Source organism: Prunus avium, chromosome 7 (assembly GCF_965620075.1).
Source record: "Prunus avium chromosome 7, drPruAviu1.hap1.1, whole genome shotgun sequence".
In the NCBI taxonomy this organism is placed as follows: domain Eukaryota; kingdom Viridiplantae; phylum Streptophyta; class Magnoliopsida; order Rosales; family Rosaceae; genus Prunus; species Prunus avium.
Genome location: NC_142290.1, coordinates 32740114 through 32755632, shown reverse-complemented (window position 1 = coordinate 32755632; position 15519 = coordinate 32740114). Strand labels below are relative to the sequence as shown.

The window sequence follows — 15519 nt, the reverse complement described above, 5'->3', positions numbered from 1 at the left end:
TTTCTTGGACAAACACAAATGTTTAATTATTCTATGGATGAAGTCGTGTCTTTTCTGGTTTTCCTGCCTTTTTGAGGGTTTGGTGACTAAAGTAAAAAGGGCCCTGTTGGTGGTTTAGGTATGAACAGAACATATGGAAGCCATTGGAACTCTCATAGCTGAACTGCTTCTTTTAAAAGACAAAATGGCGCAATAAAAAGTGGCTTAAAGCTCTTTTGCGCAATGCCCTAAACAAAACAAAGAGGCAAATCCTAGGGTGAGTATTCTGTTGTTGCAACTAAAAAGGAAGCTCTTACTTGAAGTTCAAAAATGCTATCATAAAGATGAAGGAAGGAGAGATACCCTTAAATGGTAATTTGGTTCGTGAATTTACAATTCTAAATTGGTATTACAAGTATAAATTCGTATTCAAACTGTTTGGAGAGAGGCTTCAGCCTCAGATGTCGAAGTTGATAACCAATCTAATAAAGCCCTATTGACAAGCTCTGGAACTTCATCATGTGGACAGTGCCCGGCCTGTAGATTTACCAAAGTTGTATTTGGATAAAACTCTTTGATTCTGTTGGCCTTGGCAGGACCTACCCACGGATCCAAGTCACCCCATATCAACAACAGCGGGCAAGACATCTTGCTTAAGACACTGTCTAGAGTATACTTGGTCTGGTTTGTCATGAACCGGGTCATCAATCTGCACAAAACAAATAAGAAAACAACATACATAGGAAGGACTTAGACACCAATGTTCATGACCAAATTTTCAAGATCTCACTAATCTGCATCATTCTTATTCAGTGCATCTATATTAGATGCTTTCATGTGAAAGACTAAAAGAGAGACGATCAGATCTCCACATACCTGTAATAGACTTCTCCAGCATTTGTGTCAGCTGCTGGCATTGTTATGGATTCCACCAGGTAGTCATCCACATTGGAGGTATTTTTATACACCTGCGTTGGCAAAAATAAGTACTTAAAACATACAGTCAAAATATTTATCATGAATGTGGGAGGGCTCTTTTACAATGATTGCAAGAGGGTTAATGGCGACTTGCAATATACTGGGGATTGGGATGAAACTGCCCTTATATCTGTGAGATTAGTTGCAAGAATGGTAGAAAAGCTTGCTAATTCATTTGTTTTACATACTAAGGATGATATATTCTCAGACTTCAAGGAGAAGACTAGAAAGAGACTTACACTCTTTAAGACGGATTCAACTCGAGCTGGTTGCTTTGCTTGCCAGAACAAAAATCCAAGTATCACCCGCTGGAAAATTTCCTTCAGGGGCTTTAGGATGAACCTCTGCAGGGCTGTTTCCTCCTCAGACTTCTCGGCTTCAGTATTTGGATTTCCGAACTGTCCTGCAGAATTGAGGAGTGCAACTCCAATTACTTGCTCAGGCAACCCAGCTGCTGCAACCAAAGCTGTAAAACCTCCAAGGCTGAAAATTTACAGCGAGTCATATAATCATTAGTTGAACTGCCATCTCAAAAGAAAACATGATAATAAACACATTGTCCAGCTTGCAACAATGAACTAAAAGAAAATTAGCCTCTTGTGAACAGGTGCCAGAGTGAAGTTCTTAATTGGATAAGTTCAGGAAAACCTCAACTCAGGTTTTAAGCTGGTACATTTAGACAACATAGTTTGATGGTTCAAAAGTCGTGATCATCCCCATTCACGTTTCTTTGAAGTTTTCTAACTTAGTTACAAATGAATTATTAAAGATACCATATGTAACCAAATAAAGTTTAGATTACCTGTTTCCAACTAAAACTGTTGGTTCTTTCACTATCTCCTTCACAAAATCCACGACTTGATCCCTCCAAACCATGGCATCGTATTCAATAAGTGCTTTCTCACTCCACCCGAACCCCAGTAAGTCTATAGCATAAACCTTGTATTTTTTAGCCAACTCTGGTATATTGTACCTGTATTATGGGAGAGAGTAAAAACTTATCAGCATTAAAGTATACTACACTTACAGCCACCATTAACATTAATGTGTAGCTAATAACACATTCAATGGAAAATTAAGATTTAAGTGTTAAGAAAAACCAATTCCCTGCAATTTAAGGCTTTATAACAAGTTGACAACAATTGGGTTTTAATCACAGAAGCAAAAGAAGCAAAGAGGAAATTCCCCCTGGTTTCTTCAATTTTACTTGACATATAAATTGAAGGGAAAATAGAAGGTGAGGGTCATAAAATAGCAAACCTCCAGTGAAATGCAGAAGCACCAAACCCATGGATAAGAACAACAGGAGGCCCTTCTCCTTGCACCACATAATGAATTTTGTGACCCCTCCATGTCCAAAAATTGTACCCCTCCGGTTTGAACGGTAGTCTTTCAACACCTATAGTGAAAAAACATTCCCACTTAATTCAAATTAAACGCAGGAATTGTTCTAAAAACAAAAAGAACAAGCAAAGAGATTGATTAACCTTCAACAGGCTGAGTAGTCAAAGAAGAGCCCACAACTGAGAGTCCTGAAGCTGCAACTCCTCTAAAAGCAAAACCCCTCCTGCTCATTACACATTTGCTTCCTTCCAAGTAGAGCAACAAACTCATCAGTCACAAGCCAGAATAAAAATTGAAACTTTTCTTGATTTGATAGAAAGATAAAGTGAATGAACTTACTGTTGCACTGAAATGGTCTTGTAGATGCAATGAACCTGCTTTCATGCACTGGGTTGAAGAGCTCTGTTCTAGCTGAAGGCAGAACGGCACATGAGGAAGACATTGGAAAATGGTTGTGAAGGCTCTCAAAAATGAGTGTAATTTGTAAAGTTTTGAGCTTTCTCTGTGGTTGGTGTACGTTTCGAGTTGTGGAGGAGTGGTAGACACAAACCAGGAGAGATCACATGAACGGTATGTCGTTTTTCATTCTGTACAATATACCGCCATTTTGAGTCAACGGCGTCGTTTCTTAGTTACTCTCAGGTGATTGCGATCGTTTTATGACCGAACTGCAAACCGGTTTTCAAAATCCGATTCATTAGACTTGGGCCATGGAAACTCCAGTGAGAATTCTCAGTCTCAATCGCCAGGTCTTAGCCAAAATGACGCCGTCCGCTCTTACTTTCTCTCCCAAACTCCTCCGACCCCCAAATTCCTTACTTCCATTTCACACTGTCGCTCGAAACGGCGTTGTCAAAAGAACCCCCTTTTCTCTTTCTCTCGCACAGCCACAGTCCTCGTTCACCTTCTCCACCCATACAAACCCCTTTCAATCCCTCCTCTTCTCTCTCTCTTCCCAATTCCTGATCAACAACTTCAACAACTCTCACTCGCACTCACACGACGGCGTTTTCACATGGAACCGAGCTTTCCAGAGTGGCATTAATGGAAATGTGGGTTCTTTCGGAACCCAAAAGCGTGAAGTAACCGTCGTCTTGCTGGGTTGGCTTGGGGCCAAGACCAAGCACCTGAAGAGGTATGTGGAGTGGTATAAATCCAGAGGCATTCACGCCGTGACCTTCGTTGTTGATGCGAGGGAGGTGCTCTGGTTTGATTTGGGCCACCGGGTCGAAAAACGGGTTTCGGATTTGGCCCACGAGCTCGTTTCGTGGATGGAGGAGAGGGTAGAGGATGGGAGAGAAAGGTGTTTGCTTTTTCACACTTTCAGCAATACGGGTTGGTTTGTGTAGGTACTCTTTGTTTATGTCTTCGCTGTGTAAATCTTTGCTTTCTGTTAGTACTGTGCTCTTATGCCAACAATTGGGTTTTTAGAGGTTGTTGATCTTTTTGGCAGATATGGCGCCATTCTTGAAATTCTTCAGGGTAGACAAGACCTGATGGAGAAGATTAAAGGATGTGTTGTTGATTCAGGAGCAGCGGAGCCTTTTAATCCTAAGGTTCTTTCAAATCATGGTTTTATTACATTTCGAAATATTGGTTGATTACCATGTAAAATGTTGTGAAAATTGGATGAGTTTTTTTTGCTTAGATTGTGCTTTTGATTTGTTTGGTCAAAGTTTTATCAGATAGATTTGTTTTCTATAAGACATTACCCCAATTTGGTAGAAGCTGAAATGACTTGCTTAGAACCCTGCAATGAATTTTTTTTATCTTTTTGGTTTCTCAATCGTGTGCCATGTTTTGATGGAAGTTGTGTAATAAATTGGATCAGAGGAGTACATTTTAATCTAACTGGCCAACTATGCCTTTTCTTATGATTATACCTTCACTATGAGCTGAAGTTGAGCTATATGTCTCTAATTAAGTAGGATGTTATTTCGTTTTGCACTTATTTCGTTGAGCTGAACTTGAGCTATAACCTTCTTTAACTTGACAGGTGTGGGCAGCGGGCTTTTCTGTCGCCATCTTGAAGAAACGCAGCTCTTTAACAAGCCCCGCAGTTGAGGCTAGAGAACTGAATAAATCTGAAGATGCAGTGAGCTTGTCAAAGATGCAAGAAGAGAAACCTCCGATAGTTGAAACCATGGTTCTGTTGGTATTAGAGAAGCTGTTCTCAGTTCTTCTAAAGTTGCCTGATGTGGACAAGTAAGTACTCTGTGTTCTAATATTTGTTTCAATATCTTGTTTTGATAGTTGATATATAATTGGCTGTAGAAGAAAATGGGCAGAACATCTCAATTAAAGGGGTAAACAATTGACTTAAGTTGCTTTCTGTTGGTTTTCTTGCAGGAGGTTGTCGAAGGTAGTTTCTATCCTCTCAGAAAACACTCCTTATTGCCCTCAACTTTATCTGTATAGTACCGCTGATGGAGTTGTTCCGCATCAGTCGATCGAGTTGTTCATTGCAGAGCAAAGGAGGAAGGGTAGAATGGTTAGGTCCTTCAATTTCGGCTCATCACCCCATGTAGACCACTTCAGGACTTTTCCCAACATCTACTCTTCAGAGCTCGACTGTTTCTTGAAAGATTGTTTAGCTACCTCTAAGACGACAGCATAAAATTCTGCAAATGCAGTGTGTTGTGCAGGAACTTATTTGAGGTTATAAATCAATTGACGATAACAATTTACTTTTCTTAATCTTTATACGAGTGCCAGAATTCATTGTTTGTTTATATCACATTGGAAATTTGTGAAGTTTGCCTGATGCATCTTCTGAAGTTTGCATATCCCACTGGTTTACTGTTTGTCAAATCTGCTCACTGTTTATATCACATTGGAAACTTGTGTATGTATTGCTAGAGTAGAAGTAGATTTTAAATTTGTGATGAAAGTTTCAACCTTTATGTAAAACCAAAGTGCTAATCACAATCATATTTGAAAAATCCAAAAACTGTTTGGTATTCAATTTGAAGAATATTTTGTAAATTTGAAAAGTGATGAAAACATGTTACGTTGACGTGCATTTCTCAAAATATTTTTTGAAATACTTGGTAGTATTAATTAATCAAAAAAATTATTTTTGCTCAAAATTTAAAAGATAATTAATTAGGAGAAACAACAAAAGGCCCACCCATACCCGGAAGCCCAGAGAAAAGAAAAATGACCCACTCGTGAATGGAGCCCTAAAAAGTAAAAACCACAGGATGAAAATGGCGGGCAAGGCAGACCATCACAAGTTCACAACTACACCATCCAATTTCTATGGGAAAGTGAAAGAAGGGAGCCTCATCCTGAAGAAATTGCTGAGTAAAGCTTCATTCTTCGTCTTTTTCATTGTAAATTTTGAAGATTAAAATTTTGATGTTATCTTCATTAACTCTGAGAAATTGTGTCCAAATTCCTTTAATTTTAATTTTCTTAGACTTGTGCGGATTCGGTGAGGTCGGCTTAGATCGGAGGAAAAGTTCAATATTTATTTCTTAGTTGAGTTGGTTGCATTTTTGCCACAGTTGGCATATAGAAAGCGAACGTTGAAAACTAAAGAATCAAAGCTCTTCAATTTCAGAGAGAGACGGAACAACTTCAAAGCATTAAAAACATCGTAGATTCTTACGTCTCAGAATACCACTCTCAACTCACTGGTCAGCTCTCGTCTCTCTCTCTCTCCCTCCCAAGTTTGAAACTTTTTTTTTTGTTTGTTCATATTCTTGAATCAAGATTGATATTTTGTTGGACTTTCGGGGGATTTGTTTAGTTAATGGAACTGGGTTCGGCTTATTTTTAGCTTTTAATTTATAGTTCTTTTGGTTTCACTTGGATTTGGTTTGGGTGCCGAGGAAATTCAGGATGATTTGAATACCATGTTTTATGTTTCTAAGCTGTTTGTATTTTCTCTCCACCGAGCAAATAATTGCAACTAGGGAAAGCTTCTTGCTCTTTGGTTAGTAAAACGTCCAGGTTCATTGTACTCGAAGTATTATTTTTTAACAATTTTTCTAAGCCAAAAAGGTACTGGTTTTTCAGTATTGATTTGTCATTTCATACCCCAAAAAAAAGAGATTTTCTATTTAAACCCCACACTTCTCTTTGTTCACCCCAATACTTAAATCATTAAGCTGTAAGTTTTATTATTGTGTAAAAAGACAAAAAAGGTCATCCAACTTAATAATTAACCCTAGTACATCTATACACACACCCCACCACTCTTTATATTAAGTTTTAGAAAAATACAAACTTCTCTACATCCTATTTAAATTGAATCAGGATAGAGGTAAAGTATAAATTGGATCATATCAGGACAAACTCCTCTACTTGGAAAGAGGTAAAGTTGTTCTCTTTCTCTCAAAAGTATTAAATTTCGGGTTTGGGGTTCCATTTGTTTGTGTTTTTTTTTGCTATGAACAAAAAAAAATTGTGGGGTTTAAATAGAAAATCTCTTTTATTTCTTATTTTTTTCAGTTTGAAGTATATTTAAGGGTAGTTTGGAAAGATAGTGGGGTTTTCTTAGAAATTGCGAAAATTTAAATTAGAACATGGGGTGAACTAAGAGAAGTGTGGGGTTTAAATAGAAAATCTCAAAAAAAATCACAAAAAGCAATGATTTTTAAGCATTGACTTTTCGTTTCTTACCAAAGGAAAAGAAATTTAAAAACTTGTCTTTGCATTCTCTAACTACTACCACACCAAACCCACTTCCCAGTTTAAACTCGCGCGTCAAAATGGCAACTTTGGAGGATTCGCTGGTGAATACTAAGCTCTCTCCGTCGAATACATATGGGGCCGTGGTTCTTGGCGGCACCTTTGACCGATTACACGATGGCCATCGCCTTTTTCTCAAGGTTTCTTTCTCCTTCATTTTCTTTTGTTTGGGTTTGTGCATTTTAAGATGCTAAAAATTCCATTAAGAAAATTTTAATGGTATGCCCGGAAATGGATCCAGGCAGCGGCGGAGCTGGCAAGGGATCGAATTGTGGTTGGACTATGCGACGGACCCATGTTGACCAAAAAACAGGTTCTTTTTTTCCGATCATCATTCAGATTTTCACAAGTTTTGTGGATTTGAGTTGAATTGTAATTTAAATTTTAACAAATGAAAGTGGATAATGATTTTCCAGAATAGTTATAAGGTTAACGTAAGTGCTAAACTAGTAATTTGGAAGACAGTTTAGTTAGTTGATAAAGTGGATTTGATATTAATGTTGTGATTTTTCTTCCCATTCTGGCAGTTTGCTGATTTGATACAACCCATTGAGGAAAGGAGGCATAATGTTGAAAATTACATCAAGGTATTCTGTTCAAGGAAATTATTTACATTGTGACTGGAATACTGTTTCTAAATGAAGAGATTTTGGATTTGCATTTTTAGAAGAAATGGTTTAATGAGATTTCAGAAGTACTAATGCCCATGTGAATTCCACTAGTTGAATCATTTTTTTGAGCATTTGATGCAAGCAATTGCAACTGAGTTGTTCTTTATCCCTCATTTTGAATCATCTATCCAAATGCCAGCAATGCAGCTCATTCTGTTGTAGCTGAGGTTGTGTGTTTGAAATAGGTTCATGTGTTCCACCACCATGTTCACGCTCATACCCATCTACTTAGGTCTCTAGATTCAGCAGGTGGCCTTTGCTAGTATTTCATTTTGGTAAAGGTTACTGAACTGGACTAGGTGGTGACACACATGGACCATCAACCTTGCTATATCTGGGGAAATGCATTTAATAATTTCTGTATGGTTTTGCTGCTGCTTGGTTGTTCCGTAAAAAATGTGTTCTTATCTTATGATGTATAATGATAATGATACTTTCAGTCCTCAATTTCCTGCCAATATTTGCAGTCTATCAAGCAGGGGCTGGCAGTGCAAGTTGAACCTATTACGGATCCCTATGGCCCCTCAATAGTTGATGAAAATTTGGAGGCAATTGTTGTCAGGTTTGTTTCAGATTTACATCTGTTCTTTGAGTATTCTTAATTCTCTAATAATGTTGCCCAGTAGCACTTCATCAACATTTAGATGCAAAGCTTGATATGCTTGTCCTCCCTTTGACTCTTGAGGTTCATGTGTTACTTTGGAGTTTTGGTGTAGATCATCACCTGGTTTAATGTTCAAACCTAATCAGTCTGGCTTTGATCTGGCCCTAGTTGATTTTCCTTTTAAAAAGGGAATAAGTTGAATTACCTCAGCTTGCATACGACATAAAACTCATTATTGAGTCTCCCTCGCACCGGTGAGAGAGTGTTACTTCTTCACTAATTTTCTAGATTTGGTTTCTGGCAGCAAGGAGACTTTGCCCGGTGGACTGTCTGTTAATAAGAAGAGAGCGGACAGAGGCCTTTCACAACTTAAGGTTTGAGTTGTTTGCTATGCATTTGATCTTTTTCTCTACCAAAAGTAGACTTCTTTTAATTCTACTTTGAAAACCTTTACGATGCTTAGTCCTAATTGTGGATCTTGTGCAGATTGAAGTTGTAGATCTAATTTCTGAAGCATCTAGTGGAGATAAGCTTAGTTCAACAACATTAAGGAGGCTTGAAGTGGAGAAGGCGAAGAATCAACAGCCGGTGTAAACCTAGCCGCTACTTCTGAAACATGTTTCTGGAAACTATGCAAGTGTAATGTGTCACATTGAAAGGCTTGAGGGTGAAAAATGTCTGGAAATAAGATTTTGTCTTTGTAGCAATCTTAAGTTATAATCTCCACTTGAGAAATTAATAAAATATTTTTAGACGGGTTCCTGGCACTTTTTAATATTGTTCTCACATAATTATTAATTATTAATTATTATGTATATATTAATTATTGTTGCATATTTTAATTGGATTTATACTCATACAAATTAAAATTCAATCACAATCTTTCATAAATTGGTGTGATTGTATGTAAAACTGTGATAGTGAATTACGTATTATTTTTTAATAACTTATTGCAATTATATTTATTCCATTATTTTCCCAGTACCAATTTACCCATTCAGCGCAACTCTTTTTTTTTTTTTGGGCAAACATTCAGCGAACAGGTGAGTCATTTTCTAATCCATATTTGATATGGTTTAATGCATTTCCTAATTGCTAGACATATTTACTCTTATTTAAGAGTACAGCCGCGCGGCTATTTTGAGTTCTTCTTGCACACTGAATGGGATAAGCTCTTACCATGATTAACACAGAATGATGAAGGGTTGTTTATTGTATAATTTTGTGGGTTTTTGTTGTTGTTGTTGCTTAGGTTCTTTATACCCTTTTGGTTTCTCCTTGTATTTTATTCATATTACACGCTTCCTTTCATCAGGCGATAGATCCAGCCCTCTTTTGGCTTAAAAATGTGTTGGTTTATACACAATAGTAACATCATACAATATGCACTAGAACATGAGAGAACCTAGAGAATATGTTGTAGAACAAAAAGAGAAAAAAAAAATAAAGTAAATAATTTCGGAGTGTTGTGTGTGATATAAAGTTTAGAAGCGACATTGGTAAATCCTCCTTAGACCGAAAATTGTGTTCATCAACGTGTGGAATGTTTCAATTTTTGCATTTCATTGTGCTCTTGAATAGGAAATAATTAGACTAACTTCTTCACACGCTCTTCTGCAAGTGCAAAATGCCTTTTTTAAATTTCGCGCGTGACTTTAAAAGTTTTTTTTAAATCTTTTGTTTTTTCAATTCTATTTTTTCCATATGGTAGAGTTTAAACAAAAGTGTAATTTTCTGGCCAAAAAAAAAAAACGAAGGTGTAATTATTTTTTTTATTTTTTAGCTTAACCAAAGTTGTACTATCTTTTATATCACGTTCTTCTACAAATGGATAAAGATTAAAAAAAAATGATTCAAATAATAAAAACGGTTTTAACTAACACCTCAGTAACGGCGCCGTCCATGTCTACCGCCTTTCCTAAAGAACAAATATTAACGGCTATATATCGTCAACGGCAATTTAAAATTTAAGCGGTTACACAAGGAAAACCAACCCAAAAGATTGCGATCCCTCCTCTCTCTCTTTCTCTCTCTCGCACATTCATCGGAGAGTTTCTTCTTCTCTGTTCTTGGATTACATTTCTTCCAAAACCCCACTGTCAAAAATCACAGTGACAGTGATAAGAAAGTAACAGTCGGCGATAGAAACAGAGCCATCAAATTTCTTCACGGTTTTCACGGAACCCCACTTTTTATTTCTTCGTTTCTTTCTTTAATTCTTGTTCTCTGATAGACCTCAAACCTTGAAATTGCGAAGCTTTATGAAATTGGTTTTGTTTGTTTTTGTGGTTTCTACATGGTTTTTGGTTCACGTTGATGAGTTTTTTCAATTTCTGTCTCATTTTCATGTGTGAAATTCAGTTCTCTTGGAGCAGAGTAACAAAGAAGTGTTGTGTTCTTGAGAAGAAGATTCGGTTCTTGAATTTGAGAGGGTAATATACTCAGTGAATCTCTATTCAGTTTCTACTGGGTTTTCATTTTCATATTGTTTGTTTTGTCAACGAGTGCATTCCTGTCCAAATTTCAATTTTTTCTGACTTTTTTGCAGGTGGGTATTGCAAATTCTTTGCAAAGATGAATGATTTGATGACTAAATCGTTCTTAAGTTATGTGGAACTGAAGAAACAGGCACAGAAGGACCTCGAAGCCGATCTTGATGTTGAAGCAGGCCAAGGCCAACTCAACCCGTCAGACCAAGAAAACCTCTCTCAGTTTTTCCAAGAAGTCACACCAATCAAGAGCGATATGGAAGAGATCACCAATCTCTTGTATGATCTTCAGAGCCTGAATGAAGAGGCAAAGTCCACCCACAGTGCCAAGATCCTTCGCGGGCTTAGAGACCGGATGGAATGCGATATGGTGGCAGTGCTTCGAAAGGCGAGGATTGTCAAGGCAAGGCTTGAAGCGCTTGATAAGTCCAATGTGATCAGTAGAAAAATTTCGGATGCGTACAAGGAAGGAAGCACTGTTGACCGGACCAGAATGTCCATCACTTGTGGCTTGAGAGTCAAGCTTAGGGACATGATGGACAATTTCCAATCTTTGAGAGAAAAGATTGTTGCAGATCACAAGGAAGATCTCAAGAGGAGGTACTATAGCGCAATCGGTGAGTTGCCGTCTGATGAGATGATCGAAAAGATGATTTCTGGAAGTTTGAAAGTTGAATTGTTTGAGGGGAAGACAGAATTGGATATGGGGAACAAAGTTAGACATGAGGCAGTCATGGATATCCAGAGAAGCCTGAACAAGCTTCATCAGGTGTTTCTTGACATGGCTGTTCTGGTTGAGGCACAAGGTGAAGACATTGACAATATTGAAGAGAACGTGGCCAATGCAAGTTATTTTATCAATGGAGGGACAAACAGCCTTTACTATGCCAGCCAGATGAAGAAGAAGAGTAAGAAATGGGTTTATTGGGTTTGGGCTGTGGTTCTGATTATACTTCTGGTTTGTGTCATTTCTACGCTGGCGTCTTGAACAGAAGAGTCAGAATTTTTTATGGGGTCTAAAAACTGAAGTGGATGATAGTGTTGAGGGGTTTCAGGGGTCTGTGAATATTTCCTGAGCTTTCTGAGCTCATAGAGTAGTTTATCTACCGCTTTATTGGCTGTTGCTTGTTGGTTGAGAAGAGTACTTCTCTTTATGTATTTTGAGGTTCTGTTAATCGACAGAGAATGTTAATGAACTAGATTTGCTTAATTGAGTTGAGAATTTCAAACTATGTTTTGGTTAGTTATTTTTCCCTTCAGTTTATTTGGTTTCTTCCTATGTGCATAAACATGACAGTGCTACATCTTTGCTACTCTGTAAATTTCCCATTTGTTCGGGATTCGGAATTGGATTTTGAGGAATTTATATGCAGCTCATTGAAATTATAAAATCCATAACTCTGCTTGGGAACTAGGCCGGTCGAAATTTGTTTAACAGCAATCCAGTAGCGAATTGAGGAGCTGGAGCTGGCTAGTGCAAATTGAGAGAGAGAGAGAGAGAGAGAGAGAGGAAACACTATATTCAGAATGAAAGCATACAGGATCACCCATTATTAGTAAGCTTTACTTGTTTTGTAGCTTCAAAGCTTTGTATAACACCAAATAAAATACTCAGAGGAAAATAGATGATACATTATTTCTACAAAATTGAATAACAGTGATCAGCCACTCTTCAATTGATGCTAAGATGCTGTGTAGCAGTCCAAGTATGACCAGGCTCCAGCTGGACGTTTCCAATCTGAAATGAACATGTCATCTTACAGTTAGCAGAAATAGAATCAATTTAGCAGTCTGATGAGTATACATACTGTCTGGATTATATCCGGAATTGGCAGTATTAGATAGACAAACCCGTTTTGTTCAAGTTCAAATAGTCACAATTGAAGAAACAGGGAAGTTATTACCTTTGCATTTTCCACACAAACAAAATCTTTGTAGCATGCTTCCATCGTCAGATAGGGGTTCCACAAAACAGCATCTGTCCAACTACACGAGAAAAAAGAACAGGGGTGTCAAGCATGTGAAACAGAGTTATTTTGATAAAATCTTACCTAAACTTGTGAAACAGAGATTTACACTCACTTAGTGTTCTTGATAGATATTATGTCACCTAAGCCATTATCAAGATGCAACTCATTAGGGGCTTCCAGGTATACGCAATCCACGAATCCAGGAAAAGTGACCCCATCCCTGTGTCATTAAGATAACAATCAGAAATGCCTAGCAATCTGTGCCAAAAGGGTTTCTAAAGATGTTGCAGAAAAGTGAATAAGCTATGATAATAGCATTTTAATTATGAAAACCCATTGCCCCATTAACCTCATTTACCCAGCCAATAAACTGAAAATGAAAGAATTGAATTCATTTTGCTTTTATCATGTGATAGAAGCATTTCATGAAAATGATACAGGCCTTTCTTCCTTGCCCTCCAATGGATTCTTGGGGTCAGGATCTTTATTCAGTGTTTTGCAGCCTTTCAAACCTTTAACCGATGCCCCTTGTGCAGAAGCCTGCATGATAATGGCTAATCTTAATGATTTACAATCATTTTTCAACACTCATTTAATGCAATCAATTTCAAAATCTGTGCATATGGAGGTACGATTCCTAGTATTTTCAGACTTTTGAAGTCATTATATACAATATATGAATTTCTCCTTATCTTTATTCTACTACATTAACTTCCATATTCAATTCTTCTAACAATTCCAATTTCTTTTTTTAATATCTAAATCATTTCCACCTCAAATGAGTCCTCAACACTGCTAATTTCGTTATGCCAGAATGACAATTGAATCACTGAGGGAGAATATTATACTTACGCGGAAGTATGTGTGCAATGCGGTGCTGAATGAAAATGGCTTGCTGTCCGTATTTTTAATTACAAGTTCGGTGGAAAGGCTCTTTGTTTGCAAAGTGACCTGCAATCATTGGAACACATTAGAAGTTTTGTTACCTAATCCACATAATGCAGAATTCAATATTGTGCATGTAGTTTAACACAGTATTGTTGTGTAGAACATGGTGCACACCAAGGTGGCAGTGAATTACCAGTGTGAGCTAGACAAGCATCATTTTTATAGAGAGATATCTGCAACTGACCTTGTACAAAGCTTGAAAGCTGAAATCCCACATGGAACGACTGTATTCACCATCCTTTAGTTCTAAAGTTATGGCAGGATCTCCTTGCACATTTTCAGAATCAATGACGGACCAGTCCAGGTTTCTTGCAAATCCATGCTATTAATTGAAGAAACATCTCCAAGCCTCAGTACAACAGCAGAAGGCTGATAATGCAGTCATATATACATCATGCAGCCATAACAAAGATCTGGATCTCCAGACGGGAATCCTTAATGGTGGCAACAATGTCAGTAGACTCACTACCACCATATCACATTTAAGCAGTGGGATTTTGTAAATTTTATCAAGAAATCTATCAAACCTATCATCAAACTTCAAATCTTCGTAGTCTATATATAAAAATATCCATCAATTGCCATTGCTCGGGGTTTAAGTGTTTAGGTTTTTAATTTGCTGGCACTCATCAGAACGGTGTATCTGATAGACCACTAAAATCAATTGAGCTCGTAAAACCAAAGATACAATTAAAGGCAACAATGCTGGTGGATTCGGAAAAAAAAATAGAGTACCGTACCTGCTGAATTGCGCCTGGTCCAAACTGTGGAAAACAATGTGGAACGCCTCCACTATCCCAAGAGAGAATAGTCAGTATCTGACGAAAATCCCAAGCTTTCAGGCAAAATGACTATTCAAAGGAACTCAGACGCTTAAAACATACAAACACAAAGGCAAGTAACCACATTTCCAAACTAAACCAAGTGAGCTTTGTGAATGAAATGATCATTTAAATTGTTCTCGTTTTAGCACACATTGCAAAGTCAACCGGTAGCTTAAACCCAACAGATATAGCAAGAAGCATAATGGTTTGTATGGCTCAACTCTAAACAAAAACAGATAAAGCAAATTACTTTCAAAATTGAAAGTCAAGAAAATGAACCCACGAAATCCAAAACAACCTGATTGGTTTTTTCTTATTGAAGACAGCATCAGGTCGAACAAAAAGGAGGTCCCTTCCATTTGGAACTTTCCAAGACGTAATGCAACCACCAAACAGATATATATCTGCCTCACTGCAAAAACAAATTCACAAATTCACAAATTCACAATCAAAGAGTCGATCTTTCATTTTTATATGTGAATTCAGCAACAACCCACAAAATCAATCCAATGTACCTGCCACCAGCGCTAGTCAAAACGACCTTGGGTAACTTCTCTTCACCCTCTGCAAATTTCACTCCTGTAGTAGCAATCTCTGTGTTGGCACTTGCAAGAGCCATTGCAGACGACCTTTTTGGTGCTTGCCAATACCTGTGTGGGTGTGTTTTGTGAGTTTTACAAGTAGCAGATGAGTTACCGAGTTGAATGAAAGAAATTAACCCACCGGTTGACTCGGCAGGAGTTTGGAGTAGTCAGGGTAGGGAGTGAAATGAGCATAGAAACCATCGCCATCTTCTTCGAGTGGGTTGGTTTGTGTGACTGTGTGGTTCCGCTCCATATATCTTCTGTGATTGTTAATCAGATCAATGTCAATGGGTGCCACCACCCGCCAAGCCCAAGTATCCCAAAATAGAAATTCGGCTATTCTGTTGTTTTGAGTGGCTCTTAGTCTTAAGAAAAAATCAGTCATCTGGCTCAATCCAGTTTTGTTAGTGGGTTTGGACCAGCTCGATGC

The 15519-nt window shown here is 37.7% G+C and overlaps 5 protein-coding genes across 5 annotated transcripts; 3 read left to right on the top strand and 2 right to left on the bottom strand.

Moving 5' to 3' along the window:
- Positions 1-324: 324 nt before the first annotated feature.
- LOC110774113 (alpha/beta-Hydrolases superfamily protein) lies at positions 325-2770 on the bottom strand. The gene is made up of 7 exons (XM_021978655.2): positions 2641-2770; positions 2445-2546; positions 2218-2356; positions 1760-1930; positions 1197-1440; positions 856-947; positions 325-688 (listed from the first exon to the last, which is right to left on the bottom strand). The coding sequence occupies exons 1-7, from the start codon at positions 2741-2743 to the stop codon at positions 409-411; spliced, it is 1131 nt and encodes a 376-aa protein (XP_021834347.1). The 5' UTR covers positions 2744-2770; the 3' UTR covers positions 325-408.
- A 241-nt stretch (positions 2771-3011) lies between these two features.
- On the top strand, positions 3012-5087 carry LOC110774106 (alpha/beta-Hydrolases superfamily protein). Its single transcript, XM_021978645.2, has 4 exons — positions 3012-3646; positions 3755-3857; positions 4298-4506; positions 4651-5087. The coding sequence occupies exons 1-4, from the start codon at positions 3012-3014 to the stop codon at positions 4916-4918; spliced, it is 1215 nt and encodes a 404-aa protein (XP_021834337.2). The 3' UTR covers positions 4919-5087.
- Positions 5088-5482: 395 nt separating this feature from the next.
- Positions 5483-9049, top strand: COAD (4-phosphopantetheine adenylyltransferase). The gene is made up of 8 exons (XM_088255835.1): positions 5483-5607; positions 5867-5942; positions 7001-7139; positions 7241-7312; positions 7527-7586; positions 8138-8232; positions 8579-8648; positions 8761-9049. The coding sequence occupies exons 3-8, from the start codon at positions 7020-7022 to the stop codon at positions 8866-8868; spliced, it is 525 nt and encodes a 174-aa protein (XP_088111961.1). The 5' UTR covers positions 5483-5607; positions 5867-5942; positions 7001-7019; the 3' UTR covers positions 8869-9049.
- Positions 9050-10830: 1781 nt separating this feature from the next.
- On the top strand, positions 10831-11811 carry SYP112 (syntaxin of plants 112). The gene has a single exon (XM_021977810.2). The coding sequence runs from the start codon at positions 10849-10851 to the stop codon at positions 11749-11751; it is 903 nt and encodes a 300-aa protein (XP_021833502.1). The 5' UTR covers positions 10831-10848; the 3' UTR covers positions 11752-11811.
- Positions 11812-12268: 457 nt separating this feature from the next.
- Positions 12269-15381, bottom strand: LOC110773322 (Galactose mutarotase-like superfamily protein). The gene is made up of 10 exons (XM_021977838.2): positions 15229-15381; positions 15021-15155; positions 14804-14917; positions 14422-14473; positions 13866-14003; positions 13586-13684; positions 13176-13273; positions 12846-12953; positions 12668-12749; positions 12269-12501 (listed from the first exon to the last, which is right to left on the bottom strand). Exons 1-10 carry the CDS (start codon positions 15294-15296, stop codon positions 12436-12438), a joined length of 960 nt encoding a protein of 319 aa, XP_021833530.1. The 5' UTR covers positions 15297-15381; the 3' UTR covers positions 12269-12435.
- Between the last annotated feature and the right edge of the window lie 138 nt (positions 15382-15519).

What these genes read in the sequence shown, in the direction of transcription:
- COAD (XM_088255835.1), top strand. Translation starts at nt 7,020, where the DNA reads ATGGCAACTTTGGAGGATTCGCTGGTGAATACTAAGCTCTCTCCGTCG. An exon ending in CCATGTTGACCAAAAAACAG is followed by an intron (nt 7,313 to 7,526) that starts GTTCTTTTTTTC and finishes CCATTCTGGCAG; the next exon opens with TTTGCTGATTTGATACAACC. An exon ending in ATGTTGAAAATTACATCAAG is followed by an intron (nt 7,587 to 8,137) that starts GTATTCTGTTCA and finishes CAATATTTGCAG; the next exon opens with TCTATCAAGCAGGGGCTGGC.
- LOC110774106 (XM_021978645.2), top strand. Translation starts at nt 3,012, where the DNA reads ATGGAAACTCCAGTGAGAATTCTCAGTCTCAATCGCCAGGTCTTAGCC. An exon ending in AGCAATACGGGTTGGTTTGT is followed by an intron (nt 3,647 to 3,754) that starts GTAGGTACTCTT and finishes TCTTTTTGGCAG; the next exon opens with ATATGGCGCCATTCTTGAAA. An exon ending in CGGAGCCTTTTAATCCTAAG is followed by an intron (nt 3,858 to 4,297) that starts GTTCTTTCAAAT and finishes TTAACTTGACAG; the next exon opens with GTGTGGGCAGCGGGCTTTTC.
- LOC110774113 (XM_021978655.2), bottom strand. Translation starts at nt 2,743, where the DNA reads ATGTCTTCCTCATGTGCCGTTCTGCCTTCAGCTAGAACAGAGCTCTTC. An exon ending in GACTACTCAGCCTGTTGAAG is followed by an intron (nt 2,357 to 2,444) that starts GTTAATCAATCT and finishes TTTTCACTATAG; the next exon opens with GTGTTGAAAGACTACCGTTC. An exon ending in GCTTCTGCATTTCACTGGAG is followed by an intron (nt 1,931 to 2,217) that starts GTTTGCTATTTT and finishes CCCATAATACAG; the next exon opens with GTACAATATACCAGAGTTGG.
- LOC110773322 (XM_021977838.2), bottom strand. Translation starts at nt 15,296, where the DNA reads ATGGCGATGGTTTCTATGCTCATTTCACTCCCTACCCTGACTACTCCA. An exon ending in CATTGCACACATACTTCCGC is followed by an intron (nt 13,274 to 13,585) that starts GTAAGTATAATA and finishes ATTATCATGCAG; the next exon opens with GCTTCTGCACAAGGGGCATC. An exon ending in TTTGTGTGGAAAATGCAAAG is followed by an intron (nt 12,502 to 12,667) that starts GTAATAACTTCC and finishes TGTTCATTTCAG; the next exon opens with ATTGGAAACGTCCAGCTGGA.
- SYP112 (XM_021977810.2), top strand. Translation starts at nt 10,849, where the DNA reads ATGAATGATTTGATGACTAAATCGTTCTTAAGTTATGTGGAACTGAAG.